Source organism: Apteryx mantelli, chromosome 2, assembly GCF_036417845.1.
Source record: "Apteryx mantelli isolate bAptMan1 chromosome 2, bAptMan1.hap1, whole genome shotgun sequence".
In the NCBI taxonomy this organism is placed as follows: domain Eukaryota; kingdom Metazoa; phylum Chordata; class Aves; order Apterygiformes; family Apterygidae; genus Apteryx; species Apteryx mantelli.
In genome coordinates, this window is record NC_089979.1 from 148443406 (window position 1) to 148468841 (window position 25436).

A 25436-nucleotide genomic window follows, 5' to 3' on the forward strand; every position below is an offset into this window, starting at 1 on the left:
TAATCAACTAGACTCGGTATCTTCCTTCTTGTTGTGGAGGTAGCAGCTTAGTTGCTAGTCCATAACTGCAGTACTTTGCTTTCGTTAGTCATGAAAACCTGGAAATGCATAAAATCTGCACTCAGTTTTAACTACAGTATAAGTATTGCATTTTTATCTGAAACAAGCTATTTTTGTAATTATTTCTCCTTCTTTGTCTCTTGGGACTCTTTCCCTGAGACTTTATGATGCTTTAAATGTAACTTTTAACTTCTGTGGAAACTCTGTCAGAATGATAAATTAGACTAGGAAGATATATCTTTGTTGTCAAAACCTTTTAAACTACTATAGCTCCTCTGTATACATGACAGTAATAACTGTTGCTGTTGACCATTAAAGAAGAAAAGAATTTGGTAAGGTGATTTTTCTCTCATCTTTCTGACAGGATAGTTTTAATTATGTTTACTCATATGACTAAACTAGAGCTGTTGAGGTTGTTAGAAGCTGCTTCAAAAATGTCATCACTGAGATTTACTGGGCAAGTGCATCTTGCCATATAAAGTACAGCAGAAGATGTAGAAAACCTCAAGGAGAAAATAAACTGACAAACAGTTAAAGTAAAATTCATCAGTGATGATGTTAATATAGGATGACCTTCAGGTGAAACAGGATTTATGGTCAATATATTTCACCTAGATGATGAACCCCTTCATCTAGAATGTAAGCCCTTGAAAAGTGTGTCTTCAATTCAGAACAATGCAGTAGAAAGGGGTTGTGTATGTTCTCAGGAGCAGGTCATGTTGAAGGGGTCTTAGGTCCGCATGGAAGCAAGGGACTATATGAGGGGAGTCTCATGCTGCTTGTTGGGTATAGGAAGTGGTACAGGAAAGGGACTTGTACATTTGCAATTTTTTATCATGGGGGGGATTCTAAATCTAAATTCTAAGCCCTCCTCCTCCATTTTCTATGCCACTTTATTTTCTAAATTCTAATTTTAAAACACTTTGTCATTGAGACTTTGGTTGTTTTGCTTGGAGGGGAAAAAAATTGTGAAATATCAGCATGTACTTTTTTTACAGCACTTCTTGTGCTGTACAGCAGAAAGTAGACAATCCTGTTGAACTTAATTTAAAATATTTTACTGTTACAACAACTGGGAAAAGTTAAGGAAGGCTGGGAACCTGAGATATGTTTTATGTCTTACCTCAGACCAAGCACGTTTACTTCCTTTCACAGTCAAAGATACCTTTCAGGAGGGTGTAGGCCATCATAGCTGCTAGTAGACCTTACTTTCTCACCCATAACGTTCATTTTCTTTCATCAGTGATACTGGCAATAACCAACCTCTAAATAATTTTCTATTTACAAAATAATCTTGAAGTGCAATTATTGTCATCTGTATAGAAGCTAGATCACATGAATAGATTTCAGGAAATCTTGATTCTGTTGTGGGTACTATTATTTGTTTGCTCTATGACCTTTTCTTTCCCCTTCCATTAAAAAATAAAAGAAAGAGAGAGAGAGATTATTACTCTGACTTTTGTTGTAAAGGTATTTTCTGTAGAGAAAGAGCTCTGTAAGGATAAAGAAGAATTGCCATTCCTACGTCCGTTCTCATATAGATTTCTATACCCAGTCATTGGTGGTCTTTTTTATTTTAAATTAGATGTTAAACCTTTCAGTACTGAGACTGTCTGTTAAATACTCTATATAATCTCAGCACAAAGAAACCCTTATCTTGAAAGAAATTTTGGAACTTCCTATACTTGGATTTTTAAACACACACTAAATTTTACATAATAAGATTTCAAAAGTTTACATTATTATGCGCTGAGTAAGGGGAGTAGTAGGAATTTCTGATAAAGGATATTCTAATAAATTATATTTACAAATGTTAAAAAATACAACTCTTTTTAAAGTGTTAGCTGTAAGAACTGTTCATTACTGTTGTTAAAATGTGGCAGTTTTTACATGAACTTACTGGTCATCTCTCCTTGAAAGGCATCATTCATTTTGCCATACATTTTACTGATGTGGTTATCGGAACTGTATGATTAGGATTTGGGGATAGTGAAAACTACTATTATAATATAAGACTATTGTATGAGGTAACTGTTTGCCTTACCTGCTGTTTAGGCTAGAAACAGAGCTGTCTTCTGTAATAGATTTGCAATTTGTACTTTTTTCTTGTCTGTTGACTCACAATTTGGTCTTTTCTGCAGCTCTCAGGAGCAGTTGAACTCAATATTTCAAAGGTGAGTTATATATAAAACTAAGATGCATCTTCCATTCTAATCCAATTTGCTGTGTGTTTTTCCCCTCTCAGGAGGATACAGATCATAATTATTATACTTCAAGGACATACGGCCCATATGATTCTACCAGTCGGGATCTGTGGGTCAACATAGACCAAATGGAGAAAGACAAAGTAAAGATCCATGGGATTCTTTCAAATACACATCGGCAAGCAGCAGTAAGTTACTGTACTTTTATATTTTTCTTCTTTGACTGACATGGATATTTTTCACCAGTGACTGACATAACTGACATTACCCAAGTATCATGACTACTGTTCACAGAGCTTCATCTTTGGATTTATAGTTAAGCTGTGCAAGTCTGCACAGTGCTACTATGAAAAGTTGCCTTCACACACCTGCTATAACAGCCCTTCAGAGATGTCTTTCCAGATTTACTTTAACTTCACCTCTGCTTTTAGGGTTAGATCACAAGCTATCAAACAATAAACTAGTCATGCTGTTGAAGTCAGAGGGAGTTTTGCCATTGACTTCAAGCAACAGAACTGGGTTCAGGATTAAGTTGCTTAAGTTTAAGTCTGCCATGGAGCTTATCCGTGTTTGCATTTCCATTCTGTATAAGGTGTCACACTTTTTGCTTTATGGAGAACTAATAAAACTCATGAGAAAATGTTATTTACACTGCTTATTTGTTGTCAAATAGTAACAAAAGAGATAGATGTGATCACACTTCCAGGTTAACAATTTTGTTTAATTGTAACCATGCTGCCTGGCAAAATGAGTATGAAAATAAGGTGCTCGCTTACAGATGTAATTGAACGCTGCATGGTTTCCAGGTTGCATTCTCAGATCTGACCTGTGGCTAGAAACTGCATAGGTAGAAGGGCCAATAGTAATATCAATTAAATACAGAGAATTAGAACTCAGAATGTGGTTCATGAAGTTCTTGTTTCATCTATTTGCCCACTTAGCTTCAACAAAATGCCATTGGGTTCTGGCAATTAAAAAAAAATCAAGTTGATGCTTTCTTTTAAAGTTATACAATTTTTAAAGATGTGAGGAGTGGGGAGGGTTAACAGTTTTTAAGAAGAGAGGAAAGCAAAGTTAAATTCATCTTTTCTCTGGGTTTATCTATTATTTCCTAGAGTAAGTAAATTCACCAGCCAGGTGACTGTCTTAGAGGAATGTGTGTGAAAGAGAGAAGAAACACCCTGAGATTTAGGTCAGAATGCAAAGAACAAAGTGGGATGATAAATCCATTTGATTTGACTAACAGAGGGTCCAATGTGTAAAATATCTTTCTCACAGCCAAAAAAAGACTGTAAGGAGCTGGGGACAATGGAAATACAGAGGGTTCAGGCAATTATGTATCTCTGGGGTAGTTTTAATAAAACTCTCTATCAGCTATTTTCTTAATACAGTTTGTTTCTAATGAGAAAGAAAGTATGCCAAAAGGTGAGAACCTTTACTGGCTACCTCATCTTCTTCACCTGGGCACGCTGCTGATCTGTGTTGAGGGAGAGACTGGAAACATGTGAAAAGTAATGAATGAATTAAAAATACCTATCCAGAGTAAAATATTTGCCTAATAAAAGTAGTTTATCAGTTTTCACACCTAAACATCAGTGAAATCCCTTTGAGAAATTTAACCTATAGTTTATGATTAGTGAAGGCAACTCCCCCCACCACCACCACCCTTTTTTGAGCCAACTTGTTTCCATTTGGGTCTTCTGAGATTATACGTTGGGAAATGTCAATTCCAAAAGGGACATATTGTTAAATTTATTGAACTGGAGGTTTAAAATGAGATGATGCCTTTTGGTGTAAGCATGGGATCAGTATACGCCTGTCCAGGGTTGCAGAGTGGAGCTGGGCAGCTCAGATTCCTGAGCACGAGGGCTTCAACTTGCTGTCGCTTCAGCAAGAGGTTTAAGACGTTTCTGCTTAATCTCAGCTTCCCACTCCCACCTTCCCACTCCTGCCAGTTCTCGCAGAGAAGTCTGTGGCCCCAGAGCGCAAGCATTACAGTTTCCAGTTTAGCACACTGATATCCAACCTCTGTTAAGCAAATACCTTGCTTGGACTGCTGCAGTGGCTGCAGCCATGACTATGTTCTGTTTTAAAGACCTCTTTTCAGAGATTCATTTTATGTTTCTTCTGAAGGATGAAAAAGTACCAGTGAGTCATCCCTTTTTTTTTTTTTTTTCCATTTCTGGGTCTGTAATTGATTTGCATGTTTATGAACAAGCAACATCCATATGTACTATATAACTAAGTCATTAAAAAAGACATGTTCTATCAACTGTTTAGATATTTTAAGGAAAATTTAAAAGGTTTTTGTTAACTATCTCTGCTTTTAGTATCATCTGCATAAATCACTGTCTAGTCAATTAGCCTAGGGGCCAGAACCTCAATTCAGAGAGTAATGTATAAAAAAAATCAAAATACTGATTTTAATGAATTGGAGATTCTAATCTTGAATATGGAAGAAAAAGAGTGGACTACAGCTTTCTTGACCCTGTCACTGCATTTTGCTTCATTTCAGACTTTCAAGATGATGTTTTTCTGTGGAAAAAATAGGAAACCGTAAAACTACTGTAGTGTCAAATATTCAGAGGAAACCATACATAACTAAGCAGCAATGCTTTCCCTTCTCTTCCACAGAGAAGGGAACTAAATCTGTCATTACTTGTTTAAAAGGGCATTTCACACATCTTTCTGTGACTTGGTGATTTACATGCTTATAATTTCTAAATATTGCTCTCCAGCTCCAGGAATTAAATTTATTAAAGGCTGATTATTAATACAATTACTTATAATGTGGGGGGAGTCTTTGAATGCTAAAAATTTTAAACTTTAATGTGCATTCTTGTAAACTGCTGAAAATTTGAGTTCATGATGGATTTTAAGGGTAATTTTGTAAAACTGTGAACTGAAAAGGTTCACTGATCATTTAATTTTCCCCAGATTTTCAGAAAGATTCAGATATGACCTTTAGTTCCAGTGAGTTAAATTTAGAAGAAAAAAAAATGTTAAATATGTCATTTTGATTGAAGAGGACATCAGCTTTTTTCATTTTTTAATAATATATAATAAAGTATGATTTAGAATTTTAAAATCTTATATGTAAGCTTTCTGTTATATACTTTTTCCTTTCACTGCCTTATGATAGGGAGCTTATTTGCATTAATTTCCATAAAAGTAAAAAGTAATTATGAAAAAAATCAGAACTTGTGAATTGAAAGGGTGTTTGAAAAGAAAAGAAAGTATAGAATATATAGTGCTACATTCACAAACACTTTTTTTTTTTTAAGTTAGATGCAGCTCTTTTAGCATCTGTATATCTTTAAGGTGTACATCAGTAATGCCTGTATCAGTATCTGCTGATGATGCTGTCAGAAACTAGTATTTTTTGACATAACAATGGTCCCCTTTGTACCTTCCATGTAACTCTTTTGGGGAAAATTGAGAATTCTCATATCTTCTATTTTTCTGTCATTATTTCAAAAATAAGAGAAATGGAAAGACAAAAATAACTCTCATCCTAACACTGAATATGTGTGTTTTCCTTCATTCAAAAGTATAATCTTAATTCAGATTTATAGTCTTATGAGTTTCCACAAGCTTCCAATCTTTTTTGCCTCTTTGGGGAAAAGGAATGAAGGGAGGATAGCCATGAGGTGGTTTGGCCTTGTAAACAGCATAATCAATGTCTGATGAATTTAACAAGCTAATACTAATGGAAAAATTAAAATATTTAGCAATAAAGGATTTATCTCAGTAATACTGTTTTCTCCCCATGATACGTTGCCACCATCATTTCAATTTTATAGTAGAATTTTATGTGTGACTTGGATGCTGTGTTTAAATTAGACAACTAGTAGTTGAGTAATCAAACACAGAAGTAGCTACAGAAGCACCTCATTCTTGTGAAGCTCAATTCTCTTTCATGTCAGTTCATTCTATCATTTATGCATGGAAAAAGCATTTCTCCTGCGTGGGTTAAAAATTACAGTAATCTTTCTGAAAAATGAAGTAAGCAGGAAAAATAGAAACAATCTTATTTTTGGTGGCCATTATAATATTACAGTTAAAATCATTCCTTAAATCTTGTTAGTTCTTTATCACAGTATTATGCTAAGTAATTGTCTATATTAAACATCTATTACATTTTCAGTATATAGGGCATCACTTTTTGACTGAAGTCAATGGGAGATCTATGTCTGGCTTGCGTGGTCATAGGATCAGGTCTTTATATATTGCAAACATTGTCTTTATACTAATATAACTATGCTACAGCAGTTCCAGAGGACTGTTAACAGGCACAGTTGTCTTTCAAAGCAGTTTAATGGTTATCCTGTTATTAAGAAAGTTAGTGCTTATAGGTGAAATGGATAATAGTGTCTGAAAGAAAGAGGGATGCTTTGCTCAGAAAAATTGGCCTTTTTTACAGTGTTCTTTGAAATGATGTGTGATAGAATAAGCACATAAATATAGCATACTCCTTCTCAGCAGTGAGAACTTTAGACCATGGAAAAACCCAGTTGTTTAAGTTAATTCATAAGGTGTCTTTTACATATGGCATTTTGATTAAAAACGTTCACTTGTATATACATACTTACACACATACAGAAAAGGTCGTTAGAACCAACTCAGTCCAATTAACACAATGCAAATGGATTTTGCATTCCAATTAAAAACAAAAAAAAGGTGCTAATAAATTCTGTCAAAATTCTGACTTCCACTTAAGTGGAAAGAAAATCTAATTTAAAGTTACTGTAAATCTTCAGTTATTAATTTCATGCCAAATAATTCTTTAAACATTTCTGGTGGATGTAATGTATAATCCTTTCTGAGGGAAGAAATAATCAGATATAATCCAGAAGCAATAAACAAAGCCATGATATGAGTAATTTTATGGAAAAGAAAGACAAAAAGAAACATATTATTTATTTGTTTGTTTGTTTTTAAAATATATGGACTGTTGCCCTTCCTTAAGTGGACACATCAAAGGTAGGGTTGGGGGACTTTCACCAGCAACTCCCCAACATTTCCTCACAAAAAAACTTATTGTAGAAACTCCTCTTAAATAAGAAATACTAATGCGTTGCATACATCTATCCCAGTTACGTAGCTGCTTGAAGCCCAAATAGCAAGTGCTATGTATTTATGGGATACAACACTTATGCTGTGAAAAGACCTCACTGGGATTTCATCATTTCTTCCTCTCCTATCATTCCATCTCCATCATGACTAATGATTTGTTTAGGGTTTAGCCTGGTGGCAGGCCAGGTGATAATTACAGGTGGACATTGTCAAAGAAGATTAGCATAGCATTTCCAAAGCAGAATGGGGAAGCCAATGGCATGGTGAAAAGTAAGTTGCAATTTCTTCCTGACTGGATTAAAGAATCAGTGGCCTTTAGGAAAGGAGTGGAACAAGTAGGAAAGGAGGGAGCCAGAGATAGAGAGGAAAAATGAGCTTGAATTTGAACTGTAGCTTATAGGGACCTTAGGTAAGGACCATAGTATGTTCTGTGAACTAGAGTTTTCTGCTGTGAATTCAGCTGAGCCTTTTGTAAGGGATTATCACCTGCAGGTTGACAGAGGGGAAAAAAGACAGGAAAAGAGATACTTCCATTTTATTTTTTGATAAGTAGATTACATGGAGTTTTCTAGTACTTCTGTTGCCTATTTCTTTAGAAATGATTGCATCTGGTATCTCTTTTGCCTGTTGTATAAATAAATGCATGCATTTGCTTTTACGTTAACCTGACTGGTACAAACGGTAATTTTAGGATATCAAGATACTTCCTTTCTGTGGGTGTGATGCTCTGGGATATTACTATGGGGTCCTGCATCTTCATACTTTTTTCCAGAGTATTCAGAGGGACATAGGATTTCCTTCTAGTTAGCTGTATAGAGAGCTTTGGGAACTGGTGTCACTCAGATTTGGTGGAGGAAGTGTCTTCCAGTGACCACTTGTCAGATACATACCAAGGTAGCAGCAGGGTGTCAGGAGAGCTCTGAATCTGAAGGACTATGTGGCTGAGGACCTCTGAGGAGCAAACCACATACAGGCAAGGGAGTGGGAATGCTGTCAAATTTATATATTGCAACGGCCTTAAATATTGATGGCTCTTTTTAAGAAAGAGTCTAAAGCCATTGTTTAGGAAAAATTCAGCAAATCTTTTTTTTTTTTTTAATTTATTCTTATCAGATGGTTAAAATGTCTATTTGAGAGAGATTTATTTTATTTTCTAAAGTCTCCAGCTGTTTAGATCCATTGCTATCAGGCTTTTAAGTGCTACACAGAATTGTTTCCAGTTAGCTATTGTCAATTCCAAATTTAGAATAACAAGACTTCAGTGAAAAACAAAAAGAAATGGTTGAAGCAGATTTTTTGAAGTGGAGGGATCTTCATTTTATTTTATCTTACTTTTCTTCACATTATTGATTTGATTTTTCTGGTGTTGTTCCTTGCAGAGAGTGAATCTGTCCTTCGATTTTCCATTTTATGGCCATTTCCTACGTGAAATCACTGTGGCAACTGGAGGTAAGTGGCTTTCTACCCATTCACTTCGAGTAACTTGAGAAGAGTTTCTTGCAGCTATTTAAAAATACCTTCCCCCTCCCCTCCCCATAGATGTCAAGAGATAAACTGCAGCATTTATTTAGGAAATTTTGCTTTTCACAAAAAGAACATTACAAAATATCAATATGATGAAAAGCCTCCAGCTGCAAAAGCTAAACTGATATAAAACCTTTTCAGCAGAAAGCCTTATAGCATTAATCATTTTCTGTTTAGGTTTTTTTCCCCAGTTATCTTTTATTTTTTTCCTTTTGTGGTTGGAGAAGTTGCACTGGTTGTGGAGATGGTGTTGAAGCCAAAACAGAAAGGGAAACTTAGACAACAGGTTATGGCTGCTTGAGGGCAGGCGATTTATGATCCAAAGATGAGAAGCGCTGGTAGAAGCAGTGCAGCTTGTCAGTTGTAAGGCGAGTGAGGGGTAGTCTGCTGTGTCGGTGCAGTATGGCTTGCCTGCAGCAGTACTGGTAGTGTTCCTCTCCTCCTTTTCTGGGGGAAAGACAGGAGGTATAAAACAGTTCAAGCTCCTGGCCCTGTTGCTTTGGGTGCCCACGTGGCTAGGGCCAACCCTTCCACCGCTGCAGTTCCTGCTGAGCTCCTGCCTTACAAACAGCCCCACCATCCTTTGAAAGAGCATGGAGATAGCAGAAGAGACAGAGGCAGGAGGAGCATCACGGGGAGGACACCCAACAGCATCCTTTGCTCCCTAAAGATGCCGACAAGTTCATGGACTCTGAGTGCTCTGCCTAGAGGTATGGCAGGACAAGGAGGCAGGAATAGGCACCACTAGGACCAAACCTACCCCCTCCTCAGTCAAGATTCTTCCTTCTTGTGCTGTGACTGGCCAGCCTGGCTAGGGCCTGGGGGACAAGGACATAGAGATCTCATATCCCACTAGAGCTATGAATGGGAGGAGTATGACAAAAGTTTGGGGGAATACTTACAGCCAGAGTCCCAACAAAAGTAGGAGCTGGAAGGGAAGTTGCAGTCTGATGTGCTGTGTCAGGATCTCCATTTTGCTACCAAAGCAGCACAAGCCAGGGGAGATGGACAGCTGTGAATAAAGGCTGATATTAAATGGTTGATTTGCAGTCAGAATAATAAAAATCATGCTGAACTATGGGGTGTCTCCAGTATCAAGATTTTCCCGTCTTCATCAATAATGATATTTTGATGCTGAGTAGGACCAGATGAGCTGTGAACTGCTGTTTGGGATTTGGAGATTTCTGTTTTCCATTCTGTTTAGCTTTTAGTTACATTTCAGTGCTTGAACGCCAGTGCCTAATTCTGTATTCTCCTATCAGAGGAGTTATATTTGATGTGGTGCCAAAATCAAGTGGATGATCTGTGTGCTGTGAAAGAACAGGGTGGAATGAACCCTATCTGCCAGCTGCACAGCCAAAGTAGCAGTACGAGGACCATGTTCATCCTATAAATGCCTCCTTGTCCTTGCTGCAGAAGCTGGTTCCTTAGAAATTCACCAAGTTCTCTCTTTCTCCAGGTATTTTTTCTTTTGTGGTTACTCTGCTGGGCTTCTTATGTAAGCCCTGAATTGTATTGCTACTGTCATCATGTTCCCCTTTCTGCCCCAAAAACTTGGGAGTAAAGTTAGGTTCCCAAGGAGAACCAGGGCTTTTGGGGGGTTGTGGGTTTTTTTGTTTAAGGGGGGAAGGATGGAAGATTACACTGAAAAATGTGAAAATGGCAGGAAGAATGCTTGGGGGGGGAGGGACTATTTTTCACAAATTTTGGAGTATTGTTAATAATCTGATACTTTGCATCCTAGAGTAAGGTGTCGGATATTGATGAACTAGAGGAGATCAGGGAGGGGATCTGAAGGTTAGATGAGGCTTTTTAAAAGATCATTTTTAAGATATCTACACAAACTTTTTGATGTTCCTCTGCTAATTTGTGAGGGAAACATGCTTTTTACTTTTGGTGTAGAGCATTCGGGGAATTTTGGGGGGGGTTTTAATAAAAAAAAAAAAAAAAAAAAAAAAAAAAAAAGAAGAAGAAGCACGTAGGCATACAGAACTGGATGTGTTAGCTGCACCACTCTTCTATTGCTACTAGAGTTAATGGAACATGAATGATAATTTTGCTTTTCTTTTACTCCATTTCTAATGACTTACTGCATACAACAATATTGCAGTGAATAGATATATGGCTTATTCTGTCAAGCTGAATACGACTTTAACATCTGTCCTTTTACCAAGGTCATTGACATTAGCACAGAGTTACTCCTGTTTTTGATGTGATGCTTCCATGGTTTTGTCCTTCAAAATTAACCAAGATTTTGGGAAACCAAGTTCTAGTCAATAATTGCTTTAAAAATAGTATCTAGATTAAGCTCAGTAACTGTAAGTCATTCTGTTGATCCATTTTTCTGAAACTTTAAGGCTTACAAGTGCCAGGAAAAGAAAGATCTGTTTGTGTCATAACTCTCTGACAGCTCTTCTGCTTTGGATATATTTGCAAATTTTGTTACCATAAATCACTTACGGTGCAGTGTGACTTGCAGCATGACAACAAATGATAAAGACAGGTTCCAGGTGTGTTTTTTTTTTTTTTTTTTTTATGGTATGGTTCTACAGTTTATTCGTATTCAACTTTTTTAAATGGTATTTCTATTATTAGAGATCTGGAAGACCTCCAGAGGTTATTCTGAGATCTAAAGAATGACAAAGTTAATGTGTACAGGAATCCCACGTGACAGATGTCCACTTCCTGGAGAACAGGACATGATTAATTACGTTAATGACAACATTGCAAACTGTTTTTACCTCCCAGTCATGAATTAAATAGCCTTGTTAAAAGGAAAGTTGAAAACAATAGCACATTAAATCCCTGTCACAGTAAAAATGTCTATGCCCTGCCTATCCAGTGGTTTCCACTATTCTTCATGTAGGCTGCACTGTGACATAGTAGTGCTTCAGGGTTACTTAAGATGACTTTGAAACTGCCAGGGTGTAAAATTAAACTTTTTTCTGTTTAATATTTATTTCCACTTCCAAATGGTTTTGCTGAGAGATGATTGTGCTTGACTAAGAGAAGGAAGAACAAGGAATGAAAATGACTAGTTTGTGGGCTTCATTTGCAATTGTCCTCAACTTGTATTTTGGCAAGGCTATTTAATCCATAAGATGGAGGTAAGAGAGCTTATAATATTTTTATTAGCAAAATTTAGTAATTTGTGGTTCTGTGGAAAATGGGCATCTGTCTCCCAGGATTCCTACAGAGAGCATTTTTAAAACAACCTCTGGAGAGTTCTCAAGGCTTTAAAAATAGCAGATAACACAGGAAAATGCTGAGTTTTGTTTCCTGTGAAGCTTTCCACAGTTTGTGCTTTACAGGCCACAAGTTTAGATATTTCCATAATAAACCATGCAAACTGCCAGTTAGATTTCTGTAGCGTGGCAAATGTCGGGGAGCTGAGCTCAAGAAGCCTCTTTTGTTCCCAGTCACTGACACCCACCGACAGAGCGGGGTGGCTGCGGGGCTGGGAAAAGCCTCTGCTCTGTCCTGCAGCGCTCCGGGCAGTGATGCCATCCTTTTCACAAGAATCCGTTCCACATCCTGCTCAACATGGGGCAACACACAGCTGTTCATGCTTGTTTCTGTTAACTTTCCACACCCATGGTAGTAACTCCCTTTTATTTGTTCTGTATGGCTTATTTTGCTGTTTATCAGTCTACCTTTTCTAGTGCCAGCCTTGTATCAGGTACTGTGAATTATTTAGGAAACTTCTTTTTCCTTTTGTGACATCTCTCTTCAGCTGAGCATTTCTCTATGGTATTGCTGTACCTGTAGCAACATTGCAGAGAAGGGTAGCAGCTAACCCAGAATATTATGGATTTTCACTAAGCCTTATATTTATTGCCAGGGACTAATAAAGGTTTTAATTTTCTTTTTCTGAATTTCTCCTGATGGTTTGGATAATGGGAGAGCACAAGGGGTCTTACAGTAGTTTCAATCTCTGTTCTTTCTCTGGAGTGCAAAAATAGTATTTTATGTATTCTGCAAGTCAAGGACATCTGATAGAACCAGACTGCTTAAGAGCATAAAACATACTTGACTTTCACCTTTAACTATGGATACTTGTAGCAGTAATAGAGACAACAAATAAGAAGGTTGTGCTGTGTTATCGTATACTGGGGAAACAATATTTCGGTCATAGAGCTTTTTCTAGAATTACGCTATCAAGGATATAGTTAAGCACTTCTTTATAAAAGAATACATTAGCTCTGTCAGATTTTACTGGAAAGTGCATCAGACAGCATGGCTAAACTTCTGGTATTTTACTGGGGAATTCTTCAAGGTATCTTTAACTCTTATTTTCCTAAATGTTTATTTTTTGCAACATACAGCACATCTAGAAATCAAGGCTAGCAGGTTATTGGAACTGAGAAATTCATGGAAGAACCTTCAAATGGCCAACAAGAGTATATAAAATAATACAAGAAAATGCCAGTTAATAGTAGGGTGAAAGGAGACTGGAATTTTGGAAGATTCCAGTTTCTGGATTTAGGCCAAATCCTGATAGGAGATAGAAAACTTCCTTGGTGGACAAATGATCCCATAACCACCCAGGACTGGATGCTTCAGAAGCAAATGCAAGTGGGTGGAGTCAGCGAAAGGATTCTGACGAGAAGTGGACTGTATAGCTCAGCCCCATATAGTAGTGCCTGTATTCTTCAAAAATAGTAGCAAAACCTACTGATAATCTGTCTGAAGACTGAGTATGTAAATTATTTTCCATTTCAATAGCAGTCATATTTTTAAAGGTAATGTAACACAACCTTTACACACATATTGAACATATTGTGAACTTACTTCAGTTCAGTATGTGCCTATTTGATATAGTGGTTTGTGCTGTTGCCTTTTGAACTGTGATGAGTTCAGCAATATTTCTGATGATATGTGCTTGATTATAAGTTTACCATCTAGGCTGATTTTAATGGACCTATGTTGTCTTCCTGAATTCATCTGTGGGCAATCAAGACTGAGATATTTTTTAGTCAGAGCTGGATTTAAAAGTAACTTATTTTATGAATCATATCAATGCTAAACACTATTTTAGGATCTTAGGAAAAACATCTTCCAGCATATTCTTTCATATGATTTTTGGGAAAATTAATACTTAGCTTTTTCAGCATTTTGTCTTTGTACCAAAAATGTACTTAATTTCATGTGGAAGTGGCATCTATAAATGTGGTAGAGTTCTGGCATTCATTTTTAGAAAAATGGTAAATAATGGTAGAATATATAATTGTGTAACTATAGAAGCATATATCCACCTAAAAAGGGTAAAAGCCTCAAGTTAAGTAGGTTATCCACAAAGAGTACTCATACAACTGGTGTATTGTTGTTATATGCCATATACTCTAATGTCTACTCTAAGAATGTTTGGGAGATGTTTTATCTTTTAATTTTTACTATTCATATTGTACTAGGTATTTGTAATGACAGCTCCTATAGTTATCACTGAACACACTAGTAGAGTTTTCAGCAGTAGCAGTACCATCTAAATGTAACTAAAAACTTCTATTGTATAAAAACATAATTGCTGTAGAGGTTGGACAATCCAAGGATAAAATCTAATACTAAACTTTGTGAATCTAGGCCTCAGCCTTTTTAACTCAGCAGATATACCTTTAAAGTGATGGGGTGGGGGTAGGGGAAGAAGTGATATAAAAACCTGGACTTCTTGATGCCCCAAAGCTAAATCTGCTTATCAGATTATTGTAGAGGGCTAATAACGCAGAAAATTTTGAGGGTATGTTCAAAGCAAAGCTTCATAAGGCATTAGGGAGGGAACTGGAATCAAATTGAAGACAGGAGCTGAAAGCTGCTTGTTGGACCCACACCCATTTTCTAGGCTTCAGGGTGGAGGTTCGTGAGTTAGGTTCATACAACTTCTAAATGTATCATGGCTCATGCTACAGCCCATCTTGTAGACACAGGAGTGGTAACAGAATGAGAAACGCCATCCCTATAGGTCTGGTAACGTATGGCATGGAGGCCTGGCAAGATTTCAAAAGACTTTATGGAGGAACCTGCAGTAGGAAGCTACTCTTGGGAAACCAGCAATAAAGCACGGTTAGCACTCAGATAACGACCAGAACGGAGCCCTTTGCCCACCCAGCCACCATTATTCTGTTTCTCCAGGCCCCGGTCTTTCCAACTCCATTCAGATCACGGACTCCAGGACATTTACCCTGCCTGTCCACTGAGTCTATTCACTGGGGCTAAGAGGAGATTCTTCCTATCCTTTGCCCTCTCATGGTGGTGTAGCAGGAAGCATGGCAATAGTAGAAATTGTAGTGAATGCATACAAAAGGTGTTTAGAATATGAATAAAATATTTGAGTAGGCAAAAAATGAAGCAAAAGTCTTCCTCAAAATAGATGCACAAAACTTGGGGTTAGTTTGGGGCTGCTTCCTACTAGAGGCACCTGTGAAGTATATACTGGAAATAACTTCCCCTTATTTCACAGTTTCATTACTTCCTCTTAGCTCTTCCCAACTCCCACTGCCCCCCGGCAGAACAGTGTCTGGAAGCTCCAGAACAGATTAGATCATCCTGCCAGATCAATATAAACTTTGATTTAGCCAATCTTTCAGGAGTTGTTTGTTAAAAAGAAATCCATGTCTATATCCCCTAAAAATACATTTTTCTGATACGTAACTATCAGCCTGGGTTCCATAGCTGTTTTTGTTAAGGTTTTCAAAACCTGTTTCTATTAAATTTTCTTTACCTCTAAGTGACTTTTATAATTTGATACAGGCAATTCTGCCATGACTAGCATTTTTTGACACGGAAGCTGTTTGTTTTGCACTGTCCACCATGTTTTATTCCTAAAGCCAGTGATTGTTTGCAAAAGAGAGTCAATTCAAGTATTAGTACCCTGGTTATGACTACACTTGAAATGTTTCTCTAGCAAATTCATTTCAGTTAACTATGATATCATTATTGAAATGAAATCTTCTGAACTGGAAGAAAAATGTTACTCAAACACCAGCCCCTAAAATGTGGGAGTAATTCCTTTCAGCAAACTAAAAATAGAAATTAGGTCTGTGAGATAAATCTTGAAGTCTCTGGTTAATTTTTTATTCAGTCTTAACTTGAGCAAATAACTGCTGATTTCCAAGTTCAAAGGAAGAGACTTAGGCCTGAATCTAGGAGAGAAATAGATGTAGAGCAGTGGGAGGCTGAAGCTTAGAGTGCTCAGGGAGCTCAATGTACAGACCCCAGCTAGATGGACTGTACTTATGGGAGAAGAGGAATAGCAAATGCTGAAGACTAGAGCACAGGCTGAGTGAGCAGAGGGAGACTCAGTGAGGTATTAAGGAGCCAGGAGCCGAGTGAGGGGATGAGCTGAAAGAAGTTTATACACTGAAAGCTGGATGTGATTTTAATTGATAGGGGGCACTGGACTGTAGCGAGGAGATGTGAGAATTCTGGTAAAGTTTGGTGTAAAGCTAGAGGGAACAAAACTGCAGAAGAAGCAGGTGGAAGAAGAAGTCAAAATGGAGGTCACTACTACTAGGATAAGTAATTGTCTCTTAATAGATCAGTAATTCAGTAGCAGCTCCCAGTGGGGAAGCCATCATACCATTGTGTCTAGGAGCACAGGTGAATGGTGCAGGAGGCAACAGTATCAGTATGAATGAAAAGATGAAACTTCAATGTTTTGGTGCTCTCTGTACTCAGTCATGCAGGTTATTATGTTGGAAATGAGTGGGTTTCTGCAGGTATGTGAAATTTGAAACAAAGTAAAGAGAAAACAATGCAGAGCAAACACTTGTGGCAGGCTTCTATCCCTAAGCAAATAAACATGAAAAAGAGCATATTTAGTAATAGGTAAATTACACTAGGAAAAAAACAGGATTGTAGAGGAATAGATTATAAACTGAACAAGGTAGGAGCAGCCACATGATATGTAATAAGCAAAGATCGCTGTCTACTCCAGCAATCTCTGAACAAGTCAGTAACAGCTAGGACGCCCCCTGTAAAAATCAGTTGGTAAGACACATCTTAGAATCTTTATAACTTATAAAATTTACACCATCAAGAAGTAAAAAATAACAGAGAACAAATAAATTAGTGTTTGGTGAAGGAAAGCAAAAGGACCGAGTTGACATGATTATTGCTTCAAGAAAGCTTAACTGATTCACGGTGGCTTGATCACAGGTAGTTCCAGAAGGGACATTTGAATGAAAGTGCACAGAGTCTGAAATAACTCTGCCATGAGCTATAGAGATGTGCATTGCCTGTAGGCAAATTTACAGGCAGAACAAATAGCTTATATACAAAGGGTGCAATTCATCTAACTGTGCAGAAACCTGTATCTGTGTTTGTCTGCCTGAGCTCTTACATAGTCAGTAGAGATGTAATCAGTATATTCAGTAGAATGTGTGGATGTTTAAGGCAGACATTTAAAATAGGTTGGATGAATTGCAGCCTAAGTGCCTAATTCTATGTCAATGTATATCACTATGAAGAGAGCCTGGGGGTGATCAGCTCTGATGTAGATGTTTAAACTTTTAGATTTATAAAGCTGGGTAAGTTGAATATCAAGAGAATTTACCAGCTTTGTGGAAGGCTACAGAAATGTCCACATGCATGCAACAGCAAATGCACAAATACAAAACATGAAGAAATGAAACGCAAAGAAGGACTCAAAGTTGTTGTGAAGAAAAAAACTAATTAAAATTGCTCTGCGTTGATAGCCTTATTTAAGAATTGCAAGAAGGAACTGCTGTTAGAAAACTCGCAACCAGTTAAACCAGCCAAAAGATAGCATCTAAAATGGCATCTTATAGGCAATTGAATCATAGCACTAAGAACAGAGGTTAGGTTGTTTGAAACAGAACCAAGAATGCCAAGGACAACAAGTACTGGCCAAATACAACCAAGAATATTAGAGGACTGGTGAGTATATATGGGCAGTACAGCAACAAGAGCCAATAAAAATGAGCAAAAGATTTTGAAGCAAAGCAAGGATGGGCCTTTAAAAAGCAAGCCATGTATCACCTCATTGTTGTAGCGGACTGCTCAGAGATCTGGAAACTAGACAGCCTGTCAGACACAGACACAGCAACTGACACAGACACAGCAACCAACACAGACAGAGCAGGAGGTACTTGAGACAGTGACTCCCAGTTGTATTGCAGCAAAGTTCTGGCATGTACCTGAGAATGGGGATTCAGTCACATGTTGCCATATTAAAGTTGGAGCAAGCAGTTAAATTTGTAAAGAGTATACTAAGAAAAGCTGCTGATAACAAAGATTGTTTTTCATAAATCCTCCTTCAATAGAGGAACATTCCTGCTCAAGAATTACTTGAAACTATTCTTATCGTGGTGCACGCTGCTTGAGCACTCCTACCACCATTAGTAATGGAAAGAGTACCAGAAAAAGAAATAAAAAGGCATCCCAATATGAAATCCCACTTTGGATTTATTTTTGGATATACCAAATAAAAGTTGGTAATTCTTTAAAACTGCAGTCAAGAACTCAGCATGATCATGTTATTTCTTAAGGACAGATCATGAGCTTAAAAATTATTTGTACTTATTGAAGAGATAGGTCTTTTTGTGCATGTAAGATGACACTGCATAGCCTTTCATCAAAACTGCAACGTTCCTATCCGCTGTTGATCCAAGATAAAATCGTAGGTATTGAAGACACAGAAATACATTTTTTGCAGAAACCTGACATTATCAGAATTCAGGCTGAGGAGTAACTGTGAGGTAGCAAAGCGCTGTTTCTAAACACTGACCAGTCAGGACAACTGGCTCAAAGGTGTCTGTTATTCTCACAAAAAAGAATCATACTTATTCCACTATCAAACTGTATACAAGTGTGCATATAACTTGGGGAACAAGTAACAAAGAGGAAAAATATCTTCCAAACTAAAAAGAGAAAACCCTAGTAAGTTAAGAGTTAGCTGCTTAAGACTGTTAAGTACTATACAGGGATAATATGTTACGAAGATCTTTATGGACCCTGAGTGTGTTAACAGGGTTATAGTGTTCATGTTTAATTTTCCTGCTTTAAAAACAACATGAGGGATATTATGAAAATAATTTCCAAACTGAAGAAAGTTTTAATGTAATTTTGCATCACATTTTGCAGTACTTTACTTTCAGTAAAAGAGGACAGTCTGCTGCTTGGAAGGGAATAAGGCCTGAATGTTGCACCCTCTGAGCTCTATCATTTTGTGTTGGCACACAGAGCAATACCTCTGAGTAGGAGAGAAATCTGCCCACCTGGCTAGTGGTGCCATGTGAAGAGAAGGGTCCACAGGGCAAAGACCTGAGACTGGAAAGGGTGAGGATGGTTGTGAATTTGGAGCCTAGAATAAGCCTATGCTATCGGAACTGGAGACTTCCAGTCCTTAGGAGAGACTGATGAGTGCATGCATTTTCCCTGCATCTTTCATAAATTTACTTTCTTAAACTTTCTCTCAAAACCAGTGAATAGGTGGAATGAATTTTGCCTGGCTCACTGTACTACAATATCTAGAATATCACTGTAGTGAATGGAGTATCTTATTGGAGACTGCCAGAAATCTCGGTCTAGGGCTTTTCTGATCATTCCTGCTGCTCTGGACCCTTCAACACAGAAGCCAGCAGGAGGTGTGCTCATCACTTAATGAAGCGCTATTTGATAACACAAATTAGTGTATGGTCAACAGCTGTTAAATCGCAATGGTAATATAAAACTGAGTGAATCGCTGTGTTTCTAGCCAAAATCACTTACTCAGCCTATGCTGTGTTTATTGCAGAGGATTACACTCATCATCAGCGGTGGGCAGCTCTGGCTGTTGACTGGCAAATTTCAGGTCATACAATTGCCCTCTATTTCCCTCCTGCCATCCTGTCTGTTTCCTACATCTCTTATTACAACAAAACTGATGAAAAACTCTTCTCTCTGTTAAGCTTCCTTTGTCTGTCCTGCCCATTTCAAGTGTCCCTTCTGGAACTACCTTTCCTTTTCCTGAAAGAAAATAATCCTTCTATCAGTTTTCCTCTGAAACTCTATTTTGTCTTGCCTTCAGTCAGCAAACTCCTACAGCGTTTTCTGCTCCTGCCCTTATGCTGTATCCTTACAAATTGGATCAGAAACACTTAGGGCAAAGATAATGACCAGCTGTGATAAAAATCCATATGCCTTTCCATCACTCTGATCTTGATACAGAAAAGCACTTGCCAACCTTGAGTTTTAGGTTTATGGGCAGCTAATATTTAATAATAAATTAAATGGTTTAATGTTAAGGCAAACAGCCTTCGGGAGAGCCAGCAACTACTTCACAGAAGGCTGGGAAGTTATTAGGTATAGGCTGTGGCTAAGAGTGATCCATAGTTTTTTACTGTGGAATTTTATAGTAGGCATATATCTTATGTTCTGTCTTTCTAGTAGCGTTGCAAGATTTCAATAATAATGCTTTTATTCTGTAGTAAATATCTTTAACAGATGAATTTTCTGAAGTCTTTGTTTCTGTATGTCCTACAAAATATAGAGCTTATTTGCTTTGCTGCATGTTTATAAGTTCAAAAGTTTTCTGACTTTGTACCAATTAACTTTGTGATAACTACTATGTATGTCCAGTCTCAAATAAGATTTTCTGTGGTGTTGTTTTGTCTTTCATATCACATCACACTTTTACCTGCTATTCTCAATGTAAATACAGAATAATTGAACTCTGCAAACTGAAACTGAAAAGTCTTTTACTGAGGAAAAAAAAATCATTTCCAACCTAAACTCAGGCAACTGGAAGCTGATGAGAACAATGGCTGGTATATTTAGTGTGTAATTAAAAGATAAAATTCCTGATAAAGAGTGGGAAATAGGCCTTTTGTTGCTATAATATGATATTTCATAATAATGATGTATCACTGTAGAAGTTATGGACCCAATGAAACGTGCTCAGCCATAAACCTTCTAAGATTCATAAAAACGTGTTTATAATAATATTTTCATATGTTTGTTTCATAAAGTCAAAAATATATGCTGGTAGTTTGTTACATTTAAAAAAAAAAAAGCATTTTAAAGCATAGACCATCTAGAGACCAATAAGGCTGGGAAATGTGTTGAAAATTCAGCTCATAGTTAGTATTAATTATTACACATAAGAACTACTGAAAAATTGCAGTATTTCTGTTATGAGGTGAGATCTTATTATATTTGGACAGCATTCAAAATAAATAACAATTGTCCTTCTCCAAAAGTTATGTCTCGCTTTGACAACAGCACTATTCCCTGTCCTCTGGAGTAAGATTTCTTTGAATGTGTTGAATTCTTAATGAAATTGATTTAAAGGAAAAATGCAAAGGGCTAGTAAAACGATTTTAGTCAGCTGGTCCCATGTGCCTCATAGTGAAGGCTCTTCCCTTTTGTCTTTAAGGGGAACTTGTAGACTTCAAATCAGGCTTCTGTAAACACAGAATTAAAATTTCAGATGTGAAATCGTGTACCTGAGGCAGTTGTACTGCTGATTGGTGCCATGTACCATTGCTGATTGTTCCTAACAACCAGGGAAAATGTGGGTCTCATCTTCCCAATATATCATAATCTGTATATGTAACTGTGTCATAAATGTATGTTCTTATTCCTAAAACACTTCAAGAAATCCATGTTCTTCCTTGTGTTTCTGGTGAAATCTACAGACTTCTGCATTGACTGATCATTTTGCTTCCCTAAGAAATGACTGTTAAAATAACTGATCACAGAAACTATATCCTGATCCTACTGCCAGCGAGGGGGATTGTAAAGCTCCTCATGTTGCCACAGGATATTTCCCTAATTGTCTATATTTCATATCAGGGCAACTCATAAGCAATTGCCAAAACCATGTTCTGTTATTTAAGGTAGCATTGCTGCTCTTCTCAAATAGGTGAGTGTGTTTAGAATTTGTAGCAGAGCAACAGAAATGCTTACCTTAGCATTTAGACATGTCAAGGTCCATTTTTTTCCCTGAAACATTTAAGTGAGTAGTGTTAGGTGGAAGAAGAATAGAATAATTTGGGTAAGGCTTTTGCATAGGTACAGATAAAATGCCTTCAATTCTGTCAAGAGAGGTTACTAGAAAAGTTATATCTAGAAGAACTCATAAGCTGTTATGTCACTTCAACTATATGGTGTTTTTAAAGCTATGATTAGATGACAGTCCTATACAGTTAATAAATTTTTCTTCTGGGAATTCAGGGGTACAAAATTCTGTTGATTCTGTTTTTCTCCACTTTTTTTCTGTCCAATCTAATACCTTAAGGGGTATTTCTACAGCTCATATGATGGTGTAATGAAAGGTATTTAAGCTTGCTCAATGTTAGTACAATATTATAATCAAGCACAGGAGAGGGCTTGAGCTTGGAAGCAGCTAAACATTTATGCTATGTTATCTTTGTAACTTAATCTAATACCCCTACATTGCATTGTATTAGCTAAATTATCTCTAACAGGATGCAGCATTACGTGGTATAGGTTGCTTGTAAAGGTTTGATGTACAAAAAACAGCTGAAGAACCACCATCCAAAGAACAGGCACTTTTGACAACATGACAAAATCCTCAGAGAATTTGAATTCTTGTATTTAATCAATAAAGGAAAAGAATTATAAGAAAATGAGAAATTTAAAGCCTTGAAACAATGTCCTAATTTCCAACTTAGAATGTCTCAGAAAAGAAACTTATTTCTTCTCCCTTTTTTCACTTCAAGCTTACTAATTCCTTGTGCCGCTGGCAATATGTTCAAAGTAATTTTAGCAGGTGACAGTAGGTTTGGCTTCCAACTGCATTAGCGAGTGTAGGGGTTTTGGTGGTTGTGCATTAAGCAGCTTGTTGTTATCTAAAAGAAAAGTTTGGAAGCTTAGGCAGGCTTAATTAAAATCAATGAAGGATTTAAAAGCAAATGCTGAAATTACTGCAGGAGAAATGTAATTAACAAAATGAATTGCATCCTAAAATGGTTCCAGAGCAGCCTGCAGGGACACGATGCCAGTTATCACTGATGAGGGAGTAGGAAATATCTTGTGGGACCTGAAAGAAGGCAGCAACAAAAAGGACTGGAACCATCCTACTGATAGCAAAGCCCCATATTAAGAAGAAGCTATTTAATCACATAATTTTACATGTTACCAACAGCATTACTAGAAAATAAATACAGTTTCTCTTTCTTCTTGTTATTAAGAGTACCTCTTTTGTTGTATCCAAAGCTACTGATTACCCGTAATTTCCATTTCCTATCTGTGTTTCTGAAGAAAGACTGCTAGAGAGTATGAAAAGCAGATGAATCAAGCCATGTAAGCCTATTTATGTTCATTACTGCAGCTAAAATATTCTAATTTCTCTATTTGGGATCTGTCAATGTCAGAAGAATGTCTGTACCCATAATTTCGTTAGCATCTCTAAAAGACAGTATTAGGAATACAGATTTTCTTAATATCTCAGCTGTGCAGCAGTGTGGATGTAATGACTGTCCCCCTCTGACTTTTGGTGGATTTTAAGAGGAGCAAATGCTACTACATGTTTTGCATTCTCAACTGTTCGAAAACAGAATGCATACAACCGTTGCCTGAGTCACATTATGACAACTTGTCTGTTGCCAGCTTCTTCATTATAATACCGTTCCTTCCTTGGCAACAACCTTGTCTCAAGCCAGTCCTTGCTAAATTCATTACCCTTGCAAATAGTTCAGATTGACAGCAGTCTGTTTTTCGAAACCAAGGCCATTGAAATAAACAGGTTCCCATGGATCTCTGTCAGTTTTGAACTGGGACCTAAGTTTCTTCACTGGTTTCCCACTCCTCCTTACAATTTTGACCTTGGCTCCATTCACCTCCTTTCCTCCTTCCTTCTAGCAGTGATGCCGGGTTTAACTGACATCCCCAGTCTTCAAGCTTTTTCCCATTATGCATATGCTTGCTCCTGAGAAGATACTTCCAAATGTGAGCAGTGGAAAAGGACCATTCATGACTAAATAACAGTTTGCTTTTCAAAAAATTTTAGGGGAGAATTCATCAGAATTTTTTTCCTTGGTAGATCTTGAAATGATAATTTGCTAAAGAAGAATTGATTTAATAATCAGAACGTTTTGAAAAATTGAAGGAATAGAAAATAGGTTTTTTGTTGTTTTTACTAAAAGTTTACCTCAAAACTGGACATTTGTTTTAATGCATTTTAGTCCCAATTATTTTGAACAGCTTCTTCCCTGCCTTTGTCAGTTCTGATTCTTTTTGATGTTCCAGTGAGTATTCTAGGCAGGTTTTTTGTTTTAGAACTGCTACCGCTAACTCTTATTTTAGTAATAATTTCACATATCATTGTGTGTGTTGCTTTGATTGTTAGATTCAAATATGCAGGACAAAACACACATGATCCGCTTACTTAAGGAACTGCCTCCTAGACCAGTGGGGTTTTGAGGGTAGGGGACTCCTTTGTTTCTTTTGCATCATTGTGATGCTCAGGCTCTTATTTCAGTTTGGAAAAGCAGCTTGTGGTCATATTTTCCTAGTGTGTCTCCAGGAAGTGATAAGGTAGGCAGAATATCTATCATGCAGTTAGTACTTTGCCTCGCTAGCCAGTCCTGATCTCAGCTCTGGAAAAGTAGGGGATAAATAGACAAGGGAATAGGGCCATCAGCACAAATACTGCATCTCCCTCAAGTGTCAGCTGGCTTCAAAGCTGCTGTGTGTTGCCAGAGACAATGCTGGCATAACTTAGCAGGCAGGATCTGCCCTGCAGTTCCTGCTAGAGGCATTTTAGCTTCACCCATTACCGTACTACAGAATCTGTTCAAGCTGAAGTATAGCCTATAACTCTCAGTCTTTAACCAACCTGAAGAGGAAAGCAGGCCTTGTAAAACTGCCTCATGACCCTTGATGCCTGGGACTGCTTACCTTGAAAAATCCTTTTGTAGCTATTTTCTCAAGCCAAAATAGTGGCTGCTGATTTCAAGCTCCTGTGCATGGCAGTCTAATACGTGCCTACACGTCTGAGAGCAGTCGGAGTCAAAAGGCTTTCGAATGCAACTTAAACAGTGGCTGTTTTCAGAATTTCAAAGAACTTACTTGACTCACTAAAAATAAGTGTGAGATTATACTATTGTTTCTTCAAAGAAAGAAATGCTTACTAATTTAAGAGTCTGTTAACTTAAGTGGGTAGCTACATACTTGTTAAAGTCTGAGCTGAATGGCAGTAGATGTGTGATTTCATGTATCTCAATATGAAGTTACACTGAAGCCAGATGAAATCAGGTGTTTTGGCAATGGCTTTATAGTGCAATAAAAATCAATTTCTATAAGCCCATTCAGTTTTACTGCAGTTTATGTTCTGCTATTATCCCTTGCCTTGAGAGGGGGAGGCATGAAATATAAAGGAATAAAAATGTCTATGGACTGTTGACTAAGATTCTTAAATTCCATTTTTTTCCAGGTATTTGACCCTATAGAGTAAAATAAAGATTAGCTTTCTATGAAGTGTGATTATGAGGCATTAATACATATTAATGCATTTTATTTTCAGGATTTCTATCCCTTGATTTCTCCCTGTCTCACAGATGCATTACTAAGTGTTTGAAGGGGAAAAAATGTATTTCTTACCCTTTTGCCCAT

General features: G+C 37.2%; 1 protein-coding gene across 1 annotated transcript in view; it reads left to right on the plus strand.

Annotated features, from left to right (window-relative positions):
- PLXDC2 (plexin domain containing 2) overlaps nucleotides 1–25436 on the plus strand; it is a 279476-nt gene that overhangs the window by 146664 nt on the left and 107376 nt on the right. The window contains exons 3-4 of the mRNA XM_067291774.1: nucleotides 2306–2452; nucleotides 8720–8789. Of these exons, the coding sequence (XP_067147875.1) occupies nucleotides 2306–2452; nucleotides 8720–8789 (217 nt within the window). The remainder of the gene's footprint in view (nucleotides 1–2305; nucleotides 2453–8719; nucleotides 8790–25436) is intronic.